This window comes from Anneissia japonica, unplaced genomic scaffold (assembly GCF_011630105.1).
Source record: "Anneissia japonica isolate Jap-2015-1 unplaced genomic scaffold, ASM1163010v1 scaffold1165_len1893470_cov193, whole genome shotgun sequence".
In the NCBI taxonomy this organism is placed as follows: Eukaryota; Metazoa; Echinodermata; class Crinoidea; order Comatulida; family Comatulidae; genus Anneissia; species Anneissia japonica.
The window spans coordinates 1,815,823-1,830,688 of NW_022709613.1; the positions used below are offsets into that span (position 1 = coordinate 1,815,823).

The 14,866-nt window shown below is 35.9% G+C and overlaps 1 protein-coding gene across 3 annotated transcripts in view; it reads left to right on the forward strand.

Annotated features, from left to right (window-relative positions):
* LOC117106882 overlaps window positions 1-14,866 on the forward strand; it is a 30,943-nt gene extending 16,077 nt beyond the window's left edge. For 2 of the 3 annotated variants that reach the window (XM_033248388.1, XM_033248387.1), the window contains exons 9-17: window positions 372-707; window positions 936-1,295; window positions 2,586-2,960; window positions 3,762-3,857; window positions 4,946-5,126; window positions 11,235-11,512; window positions 12,037-12,182; window positions 13,364-13,523; window positions 14,815-14,866. In XM_033248388.1, the coding sequence (XP_033104279.1) occupies window positions 372-707; window positions 936-1,295; window positions 2,586-2,960; window positions 3,762-3,857; window positions 4,946-5,126; window positions 11,235-11,512; window positions 12,037-12,182; window positions 13,364-13,523; window positions 14,815-14,828 (1,946 nt within the window). In that variant the 3' untranslated portion in view covers window positions 14,829-14,866. Of the gene's footprint in view, window positions 1-371; window positions 708-935; window positions 1,296-2,585; window positions 2,961-3,761; window positions 3,858-4,945; window positions 5,127-11,234; window positions 11,517-12,036; window positions 12,183-13,363; window positions 13,524-14,814 lie in introns of those variants that run through there. The other variant, XR_004445152.1, reaches the window with a different exon arrangement.

Sequence of the window (14,866 nt, forward strand, 5' to 3'; positions counted from 1 at the left end):
AATAGAAAGTATAAATACCTGGTTGGTAAACGCCGGGGGATAGTTTTTTTTACCATATTTAATTCAACACTTAATTTAAAACTCTTAGAGTGGCCTGCGATCCATAAGGTTAAATGTAAATATAGTTTTATTATTATTATTATTATTATTATTATTATTATTATTATTATTATTATTATTATTATTATTATTATTATTTAAATTTGTGGCTGATGTGTAAATTATTTTACACATGTGCCATTGTCACCTGGTGTATACTATGAAAACTCAACACTATGAATGTTGCTCAAATGTGGCTGCCCTGGTTCTCTAAGTTTCCATCAAAATGGTTTTTAGTTCTTTAACTATAGCCAATTATTTATTTCTTTCAGGATCAGAATGTGGATATGATGTCTTGTTGACAGATGAAAATAGTGTCGAAGTCTTATCATCTATGAATCACTCCAAGGCAATTGAACAGTGTATATACACATTCACAAGTCCAACACGTACTAAATTAAAGATGGAATTTCTGAGTTTGAAAGGCGCCGTGAGCGGTTGCAACTTTAAAATGGGTGCAGGAACAAATCCATTCAATACAACTAGCGAATTTACATCATTGCCTCTGATATCTACTGGAATTGATCTCCCCGGAAACATGGCTTGGATATGGTTCGCACAAACTCCAGAGAACTCTAGCTTTGTGGTTCGCTTGAGTTCATTCATTGGTAATAATGCTTCAGATTCCATTAAAATATTGTCTTTTGGTCAAATAAATAAAATAAACAATATCACCTATACTGTACATTGTAGTGAGGTGAATGGTTTTTAAAATTCAATGTACCTTTGAAATAATTTAATTATTTAGTTTCTGACGTGTGTTTTTATTTTGAATATAGTTATTACTTGCGAATAGTATGCCAGTAAAGCATTATCTCCTTTTTTCATTACTGCAGAGAGTAAAATCATTAACATTGCGGCTAATGATTCATATATCATAGACAATAATTCGCATTCGATCAACTCTTGGCTTGAATACGGTTGTTTAGTTTTCAAGTCTTCGTCTGGTTATCATTTCAAGTTGACGTTTTTGAATGATATCTTGGACTTAAGAAAGACGTCTGAATTCTATGACCCAGGATATAACAAGATAGCTTTTGGTTTAGGATCGGACTCATTGAAGTACAATGTATTCACATTAGAGTCTGATTACGACGACATGTTGGAGTTGTACACGGATGCTATTTGGTTGAAAATGGACGGATATGGGCCGTATGCTATTGGAATCACTATTTCAACTATACTTACAAGAGAAGGTAACTCCTGTTACACACTAATTAAGCTGTACTAATTACTGTGTCATTATTATTATTTATTATATTAGTATTAACATTAATACTATTGTCATTTCAAGTGTATTATTGTTTATATTGCAATTTGATTGTTAATGGTTTTTTAGTGCTATTGCTATTAATACTATTTTCAATATTAATATTATTATTATTATTATTATTATTATTATTATTATTATTATTATTATTATTATTATTACTATTATTATTATTATTATTGGCTTTTCCCAGCAGTACTGGGAAAAGCCATTGTTTTTGTTCTGATTTTTATTTGTTTTCTTTTTTCTAGCATATATATTTCCTATCTTTTTGCACTGTTTCTTTCTGGCCGTTACTTTGATCACTTCCCATGCTTTGAATTTTTCCGTGCTTTGCCGAAGCATAGGCCATATTTGCCTTCTAATATTTAGTGTCAATCTATGGTAGGGTGTGCGTGTGTGGACCAAATAAAGTTATTTAAGGTCAAACAGTCTACATTGGATATTTAAAAAACCGGTCAGTTGCTTACGGGAAAGTTTAATCAAGTTACAAGGAAGAATTTTTATGTGTTAGTGACGATCCAGTAAAGGGTGTAAATTTGAGATTTTTTTCATTTTTTAGGACCCAGACCTAATCTCTTTAAAAAAAAAACCAATTGATCTGAATGAAACATTCTATAATACTTTGTAAAGGTCTTGTAAAAAAATGATTAAATTTTGTGACAATCCGCAGTATGGTGTGGATGTGAGGACCATTTAAAGGAAAACGGATCAACTGATCTGAATGAAACATTCGGAAAAGTTTAACTAAGTTACAAGGAAGAAATTATTATGTCCTGGCGACGAATCAGACAAGGGTGGAAATGGGTGGGTCATTTCAATTTTTGAGGACCCAGACCTAAATATTTTTAACCTTGTATAACAGTTTGTCAAGGTCGAGTAAAGGTCGAGTTACATAATAAGTCTAGTTATTATTATTATTATTATTATTATTATTATTATTATTATTATTATTATTATTATTATTATTGTTATTATTATGTTACTAAAACCTACCTTAAGGGGAACCTAATTATTATTATTATTATTATTATTATTATTATTATTATTATTATTATTATTATTATTACTACTATTACTATTATTATTATTATTATTATTATTATTATTATTATTATTATTATTATTATTATTGTGAAATGAAATTTTGAATCTGTTGATGAACCAATCTGTGGTAAATGCTATTATCACAGTGTATGCTACTTAAATTTTTCAGATTATAGGACACACATACTTGTTAAGGATGTTGCAACAATAACATATCCATCGTCAGAGATTGGCAATGTTGAAGAAAGCAGTAATGTTTCTACCACAGTATGGATAGTCACATCTATAAGATACCCGAATATTGCAGTGAAATTTATCAACTTCTCTTATGGAACATCTGAATTTAACTTTATTACTATTGGACACGGTGTTAATACTGAATTGTCGTCCTCAATCCTTTTCCAAGGTCTTGCTTTAGATTTCCAAAGAACGCTTCCCCATGATTTAATTATTCATTATTCAACATTCTGGGTTCGACATACCTCATACCGACGAATAAATGATACACGTTTTTCTATGGAGCTTCGAGGCCTACCAGATAGAGGTGTGTTTTTATGCTATTTCTGCAGTACATACACAATTAGTGGGCCTGTAATTTATCTGCAATATTGTTGGCCACCGACAATATCGCCCACAATATATTTATGCATAACATACTTTCTTTGTTTTTGCTTTTCTCTTATTAACAATCTTACTGAATTCGATTTTTCTTTTGAAGTTAAGCAAAGAAGTGATTTTCAACCCGTGGTATTCATGTTGTTCTCAAATAATAATAATAATAATAATAATAATAATAATAATAATAATAATAATAATAATAATAATAATAATAATAATAATAATAATAATAATAATAATAATAATAAATTCCGTAACAGTAATCGAATTACATAGGGAGTGATTTATATCCAAGTATCGACAGAAAAAAAAAATATATTATATATATATTAGATAATTGCCTTTGTGTTTTGCCTGAGTTGTTTGGTTTAGTATTAGATGGTTTCGTTGTTTGCTTTTAAATAAGATGGTTTGGTTGCTAATTAGAAGATCTTGATTTTGGTTTAATGGTGTCTATAAAGCCTGATTTTCTGTCGACATTGACATGTTTTTAATCTGTCCTTTCCATATCATCTATAACAATAAGCAAAAATACATAACATTTATTGAGTTATCATTTATTGGACAATGAAATTGATATAATTAATGTTGATCTACGTATGCTTCAGTTATAGAACAGTTTAAAGACATAATACTACATGATTTTTGACTGCTACATTAAACTGCTATAGGGAATTTCAAACACCTATTTTGCAAAGTATTATTTTACTATATTTTGGTTTTTCAGACAATATAATATGCCCCACGAAAACTGTGCAAGATATCTGTGATGATGAGTTTGATTGTCCAGATCTTAGAGACGAAATAGGCTGTGTTGATCCAGGTAAACGAAACTTTGCACACATTCCGTTTGAGCAGCGTGAGGTGTTGAATATTTGATCGTTCGTCGCATTGCTTGTGTCTTAATGTTATTGTTATTGTTTTCATTTTCATTTTTATTATTATTATTAGTAGTAGTATTTTTATTCTTTATAAACTGCACATCTGCACATACTGATATCCCCCTCTTTTAACTACACACATTCAAATATGCATAAGCCTGTATTTAATATTTTAAGTTTTCATGTAATCTGTAATTTATGCCCTATTTGAAAGTATATTATATAGGCCTATCACTTTATGCATTATCAGATGCATATAACACTTAGTGGCCAAGGACCAAAGTGCTTTTATAAAAAAAAACAAATAAACAGCTAAAAAAACATTGGCAATTTATATAAATTGTCCATAAAAAGCCAGAAATTAAAACATACACAAATACATGAAAAAATAATAGGACAAAATAAGAAAAAAAAAAAAAGAATTATTAAAAGGCCACCGTGACGATTGAATGAATAACTGTTTGTTTGATTGATTGATTGATAAGATAGGGACACCTCACTCTATCAAGGAGATTGCTTGTAATGAGTTGAATACAAAACGGAATGGTATCTTTCAGTTGTGTAGATCTTTATCTTTCCAGGGCGACCACAGTGGTGGACTGCCAAGAGATCAAGGTATGCGTGGCTTAGCCAAAACACCAAAGAAAATAATTTAATGTATACCGTATCCTCTCCAGTTATTTAGCTTTAATAACCTTAATTTAAATTTATTAGTTCTTGATCTTATTTGGGTACGTTTTGTATCGCGAATACTACTGTCTATTACATTTCAGCATACCCTGTAATTTACCCTACAGTCCGCCACTGATCAGTACTTTTTTGACGCGAAGGTCATAAGTAGGTCATAAGTAGGTCATTAGTAGTTGCTGCTCCCAGTTTACCGTGCCCGACTTCATTCCTCAATCGTCTATTGTGGGAATATTTAAAATTCTATTTATTTCCCTGAAAACTTTTTTTTTATTTCGTTTTAGTATATCATTTACACGATCCATAGATTGTATAAAGCCCTACAACTATTACAAAATATTAGGTATCTCTTGCGGCCAGAGACCTCTTCACCCAGACGTACGTACCAAACGAGTAATTGGTGGAACGGAACCGCTTCCTGGTAGCTGGCCCTGGCAAGGTCTCATCTTCTATGGGGATTCGCCTAAGTGTGGCTGTACCCTCATCAATGAATTATATGTAATTTCAGCATCTCATTGCTTTTCGTAAGTAACATTTTGTTCTTTGGGTCATATTGAAGCAATGGAAACTAGTTTAGCTTGTGAAACTAATATGTAAATAATATGATGGGACATTGTCAGATTTTTAGCCTTAGGGTATAGCACCTCGGTAATACTGTCGGTCGCATGGAAACTGAAGATGCGAAGAACCAATACATGGTCAACAGGTCTGATAGCTGTGTAGTAGCAAGGTGAGATACACCAAGCATACTATCTTGACGAAATAAAAATAAACCACCTCACATAATGTTTTACCTCTGTTTGATGATAACATTTAGAATATCTATAAAACATGGAGATTATGGAGAATTCTTATTCTCCAAACTAATAGTTCTCTAGCCTCTCACATTGTAGATGTATTGACATTAAACCAATGCTAGTATGCTGTTTAAATTTCATTAAAATGCTCTTAACTGTACCAATTCGAAAGTTCAACAGATAACTAAAATTGGGCTTTTTTGGATCATATTGAGTTATGGGGGAAATTTCAGAATTATTGTCATTGTGTTTTAATATGTAACAATTTGGTTATAGATAACTGGAATAAAATCATTAACGGAAATGAGAAAACTCTTTAGCAGTTTTATCAATCTGTGAAACTGTGCTGGGAATGTTGCATTCATCTTTAGCGTCTGCCGATGAGATGGCAATATTGGCATACTTAATAAAAACAGCTAAACGTTGATCCCCAAGAAGAAAATAAGAAAAAAGGATATTTGGAAGTTGGAAGAAACAAGAAAAACATGTTTGCTTCCAAAGGCGACACTGAGGTTTAACCTACGGCGGAGGCCAGTGTGAGCGCTCTCTCACCGACACATTTTATGTTTTCTTGGGATGGGATGTCTCTTGCTATCTCGAGCACGCACACTTTATAATTTTTGTCGTCAATCTTTTAAAAAAAATACTACGATACTTCTCTTCTCAACAAGCTGCTTGATTTTAGAATAGTTTGATTTGGAAACACTTTCTTTAGTCTCACATGAGTTGCGACCAATTATTTTATTTTGGGAAAATTGAAGAATTTCCTGCAACTACCATTGGCATTATGAGCGGGAGATACAAAACTACAACACATGGAGCAATGCGAAAGCAAAGCAAAGATTTAAGGAAAATACATAAAAAGAATCAAATCAAACATAAAACAAAAAGGAAACAAAATAGGCCTATGTACTTGAAATTTAATTGGTTTGGTGAGGCGGGGACGGTTTGGTTTCCCAAGCTCGAGGTCGGAGTTTCAATCCCTCGCCCTGATTAGCTGCTGCAAAGTTATGGAATACTACCCTGGGAGGTTGCGTTTTTGTTCCACTATAGGCGTTTATTAATCAACTGACGGGGGTAGGGGGTATAATAATGATAATGATGATGATGACGATGACGACAACGACGACGGCGGCGGCGACGACGACGACGATATCAAGCGCAAAGAGAGATTATCATAATTCACTATATGAGTCTATTATTATTATTATTATTATTATTATTATTATTATTATTATTGTTATAATAATAATAATAATTATTATTATTATTATCAAATTGCTGAAGTGAATGGAATATTTCAAAGAATTTTTTGAAAATAACAGAGGAGATTTGCCGAAAATCAGAAAAAAAAAAGTTTCATGTATAATGACATATGAGGTACGAGATGACACAAGGCAGCAGGACCAAATGATATAATAAAGGAAAAAATCATGTTCCTAGAAGAAAATGAAAACAGAATGTTGACATCGATACTGAATGAAATATATGATACTACAGGGGAGACACCAGAAACTTTAACTATTTAAAATCTATACCAAAAGAGTCAGGGAAAAGCAGTGTTAACATCACAGGACAATAAGCATAATGAGCCAAATCACAACTCTCTGCTAATTATTGGGAATGGAATCAAAATTGCCTGGAAAGACAGATTGACGTAGCAGTGTTGTTTTGAGAGGATACTGAAACAAGAACACCATCCACATGTTAATCCAGATGCAGAGGGAGGATGTATTTATTTGCTTTATTGACTACTCAAAATCGTTTGATTAGATACAACACGTCATACTGTTTGAAATGCTTCAAAACCTGAAAATAGATGGAAAAGAATTAATAAATATGTATTGGAAACAGTCAGCAGTAATGCGAGTAGGAGTTGAAATAGGTAAACATGTCAGAGTTCAGTCGGCTAAACTGATGGTATGTTAGCCACTGTGTGGAGATCTCTGTGTTCCTGGTTCAATTCCCATGACTGCTTTCCTTGTTTTTCAGTTATAGCGCACCGTCTTTCGGATGAAACGTCTCCGTTGGTCCCGTGTTGACCCGCGTGCACGCTAAGAAACGCAGTACACTATTCGGAAAAGAGTAGAGCATTGTCTCCTGGTGTATTGCCAATCATCACTAGAAGGATGTCTTACTCAGTCTTTCGTGGGTTATCCTTGGTTTTTACACTACCATTAATTATGCCTGTTCTATCTGGTTGACTAACAGCCATTCCTCTACTGAAAAAAAATACGGTGAACGTGGTTGGCAATCGCTTGAATCACTTCAAAATTATTACAGAATTTCATATTTAAATCATGTTGTAAACATGAGTGAATCAAGATTGCCACATTACTGAAAGCAGCCAAAACTGTTAACAATTATATGAAATGGCAATGGTTTAAGATTCTATTTTGAACCCACTACAGCCGTTTTATTTGCGTGAGGCATCGTTTATCCACCCTCCGTGCTAGGCCAGTTTTCACAGACTTGGTGAGTAACTGTTTGCGGGAAGCACGACTGTCTTCCCGATCAGCTTGATAACGCTAGCTTCTCTCGTAATTCTCGTAGTAGTACTGCCTACGCCGGAGAGCTATTCGTCGATTCACCATGAATAATCGGGCTCCAAGGCAATGGAGTTTGAGACGCCATGAAACAATTACATCATTTGAAAGTTGGCGAAATAACTTGATATATACCTTGTCTTTAGACTCAAATTTGACACCCTTTCTGGAGGACACATGGCGGAAGAAAAGCCGTGCCCATCCTCACAGAGGCTTTACTGACGACGGTCCCGACCTGCCTAAAGCCCAACGCCGCACCGCCGCTCAAAATAATAACATCGTGGACATGATGCTATGTCAGGTGGCTAATCATTGACCAATAATTTCACGGAACTCAATAACAAAGGGTGCCACCTCTCTCGCAGCAATTTGGCAACTGATTAGACAGCACTTCGGTTTTCAGAATAGCGGGGCACATTTCTTAGACTTCGACAACATCAAACACGAACCTGACGAACGTCCTGAGGACCTTTTCCAACGATTATTTTCGTTTATTGAAGATTCACTTCTGGCTCCAGGAACTAACATAAAGCATCATGGCCAGGAGATTACAGAAGAGGAGGAACTGACTCCTTCTCTTGAGAACCTGACTGTTCTTACCAGGCTACGCCTCCTCCACCCCTCATTACCTAAACTGGTAAAGCAACGATACGGTACAGCACTTAGATCAAGGACCCTGGCTTCCCTTAAGCGAGAAATTTCGCAAGCTTCTGATTCATTACTTGAGGAATTGAATAGCGGAGACGTAGCTGCCTTCCGTACACTTACTAAGCGCCCACCTACCAGATCTACCAGTCGCACCACCAGGCGACCATCTTGCCCTCTATGTTTACAGGCAAAGCGGCCAGACACAAGCCATTTCTTAAGTCAATGCAAGTACTTACCTGAGTCAGACAAACACTTCATGGCCCGTACCCGTCTTACTGATGTTTCAGAGGACGAGCCAGTAGACCATTACGAAGACGACTTCGTAGAACCCACAGAGGAACCGGTATTGGAGCCAGCTGCTCGCCATGTTAGTACCGCCCATTCACCATATATCGATATGTTTCTTAGCCATCTCCCTGTTCGCATTACAATGAACAGTGGTGCCAAAGGCAATATGATTAGACTTTCCACAGCTAGACGTCTCGGTGTTAAAATATCCAAGTCAAGCCAGTCCGCTAAACAAGCAGATGGATCTTCTCCACTGAAGGTGGTTGGAGAAACCAAGTTCACTTTATACCGTGACAATGTTGCCTGCTTGTTTGAAGGTTTGGTTATCCAGGACCTGGACACTGAAATCTTAGGGGGTGTACCCTTTATGAGCACAAACGATATAACGGTCAGACCAGCCAAATGCGTCATCTACATCAAGGATACCAGATTTGCGTTTTTTTTAACCAAACCTACTTCCGGGGACCACGAAGTCCGACTTACGCATGTAGTTCGTGGACCAAATCACCACACCACAATCTGGCCAGGGGAGTTCATTGAGTTAACCCTACCCGAGGCCACACCCAATGATCTGTCTCTTATACCATGATTGCGAGATTGCTTTGGAGCCAAGAGTCGATACGCGTTCCCTTACTACCAGTGACGTTTGGCCCCCTCCATTTGTCACTCATAGTGTGGGAGGAAAGTTTAGGATAGCCAACAACACACAGGAACCACAGACATTACGGCGACACGAACAACTGTGTCAGGCCACACCAGTATACTCTCCCATGGATCAGAACCAGCTACCGCTGAATGTGTCTTAGTCGCTTCTGTGAAGACAATTACATCGTCAGTAGATGACGTCATAATCGACCCCGATAAGATCCTCCTCGACACAGAGGGACAACAGCTAGTTAATGTCACTAACGAGTTTCCCGACGTTTTTGATCCCAATTTGCATGGTTTGTCCGCCCTAGAGGTCATGTTCCAACGCGAGCAGTTCTCTAACAATCAAATCCACCTTGACGATTTACAGATCATTTCTCAACAACATCAGTGACGGATTACTAATCACGCCCATAGTGAGCGGTCCAAGGCCCCTTACGGTTCTCGACGTGCCAACCCAGACATTGCTGTTGGTGAGATTGTCTACTTTACACAATAGCCCTGGATCAACTTCTCAGCAGGACTGTAGGGCACCAACTTGTTGTGACACCAGCAGGGATATCCATTCGCCAGGTGTCTCAGGATCACAGGCCGCTTCTACTCACAGCAGATCTTCAATTGACCTTTAACCCAGGACCTCTACCCGTGCTAGGCAACCCCCTTCTTATTTTAAGGACTATTTCTGTGAATCTACCTTTTATTGTGATGGTCATTTTCCATACATATCGATATTTACGTTGACACTGTATGCTTGGGCTCATAGGAGCTATTTGTTTCTAGTTTTTATTGATTAGACCAATGCGTAAATATTTACTAGTCATATACGCTTTGCTGGTTTTTCTTTTATTTCACTTGTTTTGTTATGTTTTCCCTTTTCTCTAGCAAGAATAGAAATAGATAAAGGTAGTTGCGCCAACATTGTTAATACCAATGTTGATTGTGCGCTGTGGGCGCACCATATGTTTTGTGGTTTGTTTTACGCCTGTTGGGCGTCCCACTCATGTTGTCGTACCGACTTACATCCGAGAGATTGTTTTACTGGCGATGAATGTCTCAATAATTGTGGATTAGGGAACGTGTTAGAAGACAATTCTTTTCAAAACGATTTATTTCGCAGTTGTTTTCAAATGTACTGAGTATTCGGTACATTTCCACGTCAGGCAGGGCAAAAATTACACCTATACATGTTTCTCCTGACGCAAATCCAGTTATTGTCTAATATTCCATCACGACAATAACAATTACTATCACTATTATTAGGAAAGAAATTATGAAACACTTATTCTCAACTGGAAGAAAGAAAAAGAAAAGTAAAGGAAGACAATGACTCCAGTTTTTGCAAATGATGCAATTTGCAAGGGGCTGTCTATCAATTATAGGCGTTTTTCTGGGCTCTATCTGATCGCCATAATTAATTCACTTCTATAAAGGACAAGTCATAGAGGCTTGTTTGCATACGTGAGCCTCTGTAAGCAAACTTTCTTGCTTTTGTGGATAATTACATGCCTAGTTTCAAATGGTTTGTCGTAAAACAAAACCAAAGCGGTGACTGAAGTAGGCGTATCGTTCATAGGTTTGCATCAAAACGTGTTTTATTTTTACTAATACCATAACACCAAACAAAAAAAAAATCCATTTATTACCGAATTGTAAGCTTTGTCGGTATTCGATGTAATCCTTACACTTTTTTTTTAATCATTTCCAGAGGATCTAATAACATACTGGATGATATTAGAGTTATGTTTGGAAGTAATAAACGTCTGAATTTCTCGGCCAATCATTTCATCGTAGCAGTATCCTTAGTTTACCTTCTTCCAGGAGATATACCGTATGAACATAATGATGAAACCGACTTTGTGCTGATGAAGCTGTCTAGGCCAGTACCATTTACAAATTACATTCGTCCGGCATGCATTTCCAGCAGTTACAACCAATTCACAGAAAATGATGTGTGCTATGTTACCGGATTTGGTGTTCAGGGTAGTATGTACGCCCATGCCATAAAAACACACCTAAATAATTATAGACATATAACACAGATACATTATATATATATATATATATATATATATATATATATATATAATTTGTAAAGTGCATATATTTTAGCGATGAGTAATACTATTATGCTCTATATAATGTTTAAACTATATATATAAAATATTAGATATAAACATATACATATATGTATTGTATTCATATACAGTAATGCTGTAAATACTTTACTAGTAGCATTAATGAATGTTTACCTTTCCACACATTTTTAATCATTATGTATTAGGTAATACTTCTTCATGCTCGTGTCTCCTCATTTCAAATACGTATTATTCAGGCGTATTACATTGATGTTTTTGCCTCTCTATTTATATTCAAATAGACCTAATTTTTAGTTAATATTAGAGCTTCTCATAGATCATGCATCATAAAAGACGTGTCGAGGGAGTGGCTTTTATAAAGAGAAAAAAATTAAATGAACTTTCAAATTTGTGAATAACTGTACTTTACAGCAGGTGGACCCATTGTCGCGATGCATGAGGTTCCAGTGGACCTTTTTAGCAGCGAAAAGTGCAACGAATTTCAAGGAACAGCTATGAGAATGACAGAAAACGAAATATGTGCTGGAAGACGTGAGGGCGGCATGGATACTTGCCAAGTTAGTGCTTTATTCAGAACCACGCATGATACATTAATTACGCAGTGAAATAGGTTTTAGAAAATTATTTGTATATACTCCCTATTCTTTATGTATTAACAGCTAGTTGTTACTTAATTCGTTTGTGCGTAAAATTCGCATAAAGTGCAAAGGTAAGTCTGTTTCAAAGCCAGACAACCAGATTGATGGACATCTATGATTATTGGGAGACTGAAGACACGAAAGGATTCTTACCATTACCCATCAGTCGGATGTCCACAGTGTTACAGTGGTTGCAGTTGTCAGAGCAACTTTATTTGGGTTGAAATCCAACTGCTGGTGGTGAATAATGTGATTTTAATAATATGGCTAGCCGAAACTAAGATATCTCAGTTAATAGAGATACACCTAATGAAATAAGATATCCTCGTTAAAAACTAAGATATCTCAAACTAAAATATATCTATAAGCAGACAAGATAAAAAATAAGATATTAGTTTATAAATATTAAGATATTAACAAAGATATGTCTTAGCAGAGATATCTTAGGTTTGTTTCCCGCGAATAGTAATATGGTAAAATGTTTCGACTATAGACAAACTAAATATTGTCTGCACATGTAGCCTATGTGATGTAGAATCCGCGCAAAATCTTGAAATCGACCTTAATAACTTGTTGCCAGCCTACTTTTAGTCATGACAGAACACGCACTGAATAAATAAATAATAATTACCTATTGCCGTTTTACCAAGGAATGATAATTCTGTGGTTATGAAACCCTACCTTTAATAGATAACTTGGTTCAAACAAAACAAAATCTTAACCTGCAGCCTCTCGCTATCAAGGTGAGTGCCATACCACTAAGACATATTTTGCAAAAAATTTGGCTAGAGTACATACAAATTGCTACAGTGTTGTATTTCCTAAGAAGGTCTGACATCATTCTGTTAGCAGCATAGTATAGGAGAGTGTAAACTTCAGCGAAGAGTGAAACCTAGGCAAGTGGAAAGAAAACTAATTTTGGACTACTGGGACCACTGAGACATAACAGACGTTCTTGTGCAGGCTCAGCTTTAGATGCTATTTCTAGAAAAAGCTACGAAGAAGTTGAAAGGAGAGTTTTTTTTTTTCTAATGCTTTTTCAGAGAGGATGCTATGCGATGACACATAATTTATAATTTTGTTGTGTATATTCCTCTTAGGGTGATAGTGGTGGTCCACTCGTTTGCCTAGGAGAAGATGAGAAATGGTATCTTTTTGGGATAACGAGCTATGGACAGGGTTGTGCCGAAAGATTTCGACCTGGCGTGTATCATCGTGTTTTTCCGTATTTGGATTTCATTGATAACATTTTGAATGCAGGTATGACGGTATTTTTTTTTTCTATTTTTAATTTTTCTATTTGTTGACACACTCGGATAAACTTTTCGAAAAAAAATTGTATGTACATACGAACAAAAATACAAAAGCACCGCATATTCAGAATAGTAGGGTATTGGCCTACGTGTGCCAGGGAAAAATTGGTCCGAGCCCAAAATCGGTCCACAGGAACAGATTTTGGCCCAGACCAATTTCATCGTGACAGGCCTACGTCATCAGGACCTTTTTTAGCCACAAAGAAACTAAAATTGAATTAATGAACAGACGCCGCGAACGCGAAGGGGAGGAAGGTGCACATCCTCCATTTTGAGATAGCATTATCACTACCGTGTACACGCAGGTACCTCTGCGTCATTATGCTGGGATCCGATAGCTTAAACAAAGGGATAAAGGCCTGTTCATACTTCAACGATAACGATAACGATAAAAAAGCTAAAAAGCGATTGCTCTACTACCGTACACTGCTAAGTTAGCGGCGCCACCTCAAAAAGGAGGTGCGACTTTTCAGGGTGAAAACCTTAAATACTGGAATTTACAAAAATGTTAAGATGAATTGACTAAGTTAATAGAAGTCTCAAAACATTGTGTGACGATTCAACAATAAAATGCACACACAGTTTAAATTCAATGCAGTACTAACGTACATAAAGCTACATATTTAATCATGGATGTAAGCCCCTGCGAAGCTTCAACAATATAAGCATTATCAACCAATCAATTAATCGTTATTTATAAGGTACCATTCCAACACGGACAAAAAATTACTTTCCCATAATAGGCCTACGACTTTCGGATCATTTCTTCTTCGGGTCGTCTGATACTAAAAATAGGCTAGAAAATACCAATATAAATTATAAAGACGGTTAAGCAACCAAATCGATTGAATGTTGGATAAAATATCACTTTGATAGCACGAATTATATTGCTTTGAAACAGGATAATATGAAGGCCAATCTGAATCAAAAGAACATCTACTTCATGGTCCAATCGATGGTGTTGTAGGCCTTTTAGGCCAAAAAGCTTTTATGGGCCCCACCTGCGGGTAGTTACACTCAGTTGCCCTAACAATTTCGAGAAAAAACACCGACAATTATATTCATTAATTTTCTTCTTTAGCGCTTCCCTTATGAAACCCCTTTGGGCGTCGCCCCCGAGAGCTCGCGGGGGCGAAACAAAGGTACAACCACTCAAACTGTTGAAGAAAGTAGACTTTGCATTTGATGAGGTAGCGGTGATTAAGTAATACATAATATTTTTTCTGTCTTTGTTACAGAACATGAGACTTAGTGCTGACAGCATTGTGTGCAAGTACGGTTTAAATATTA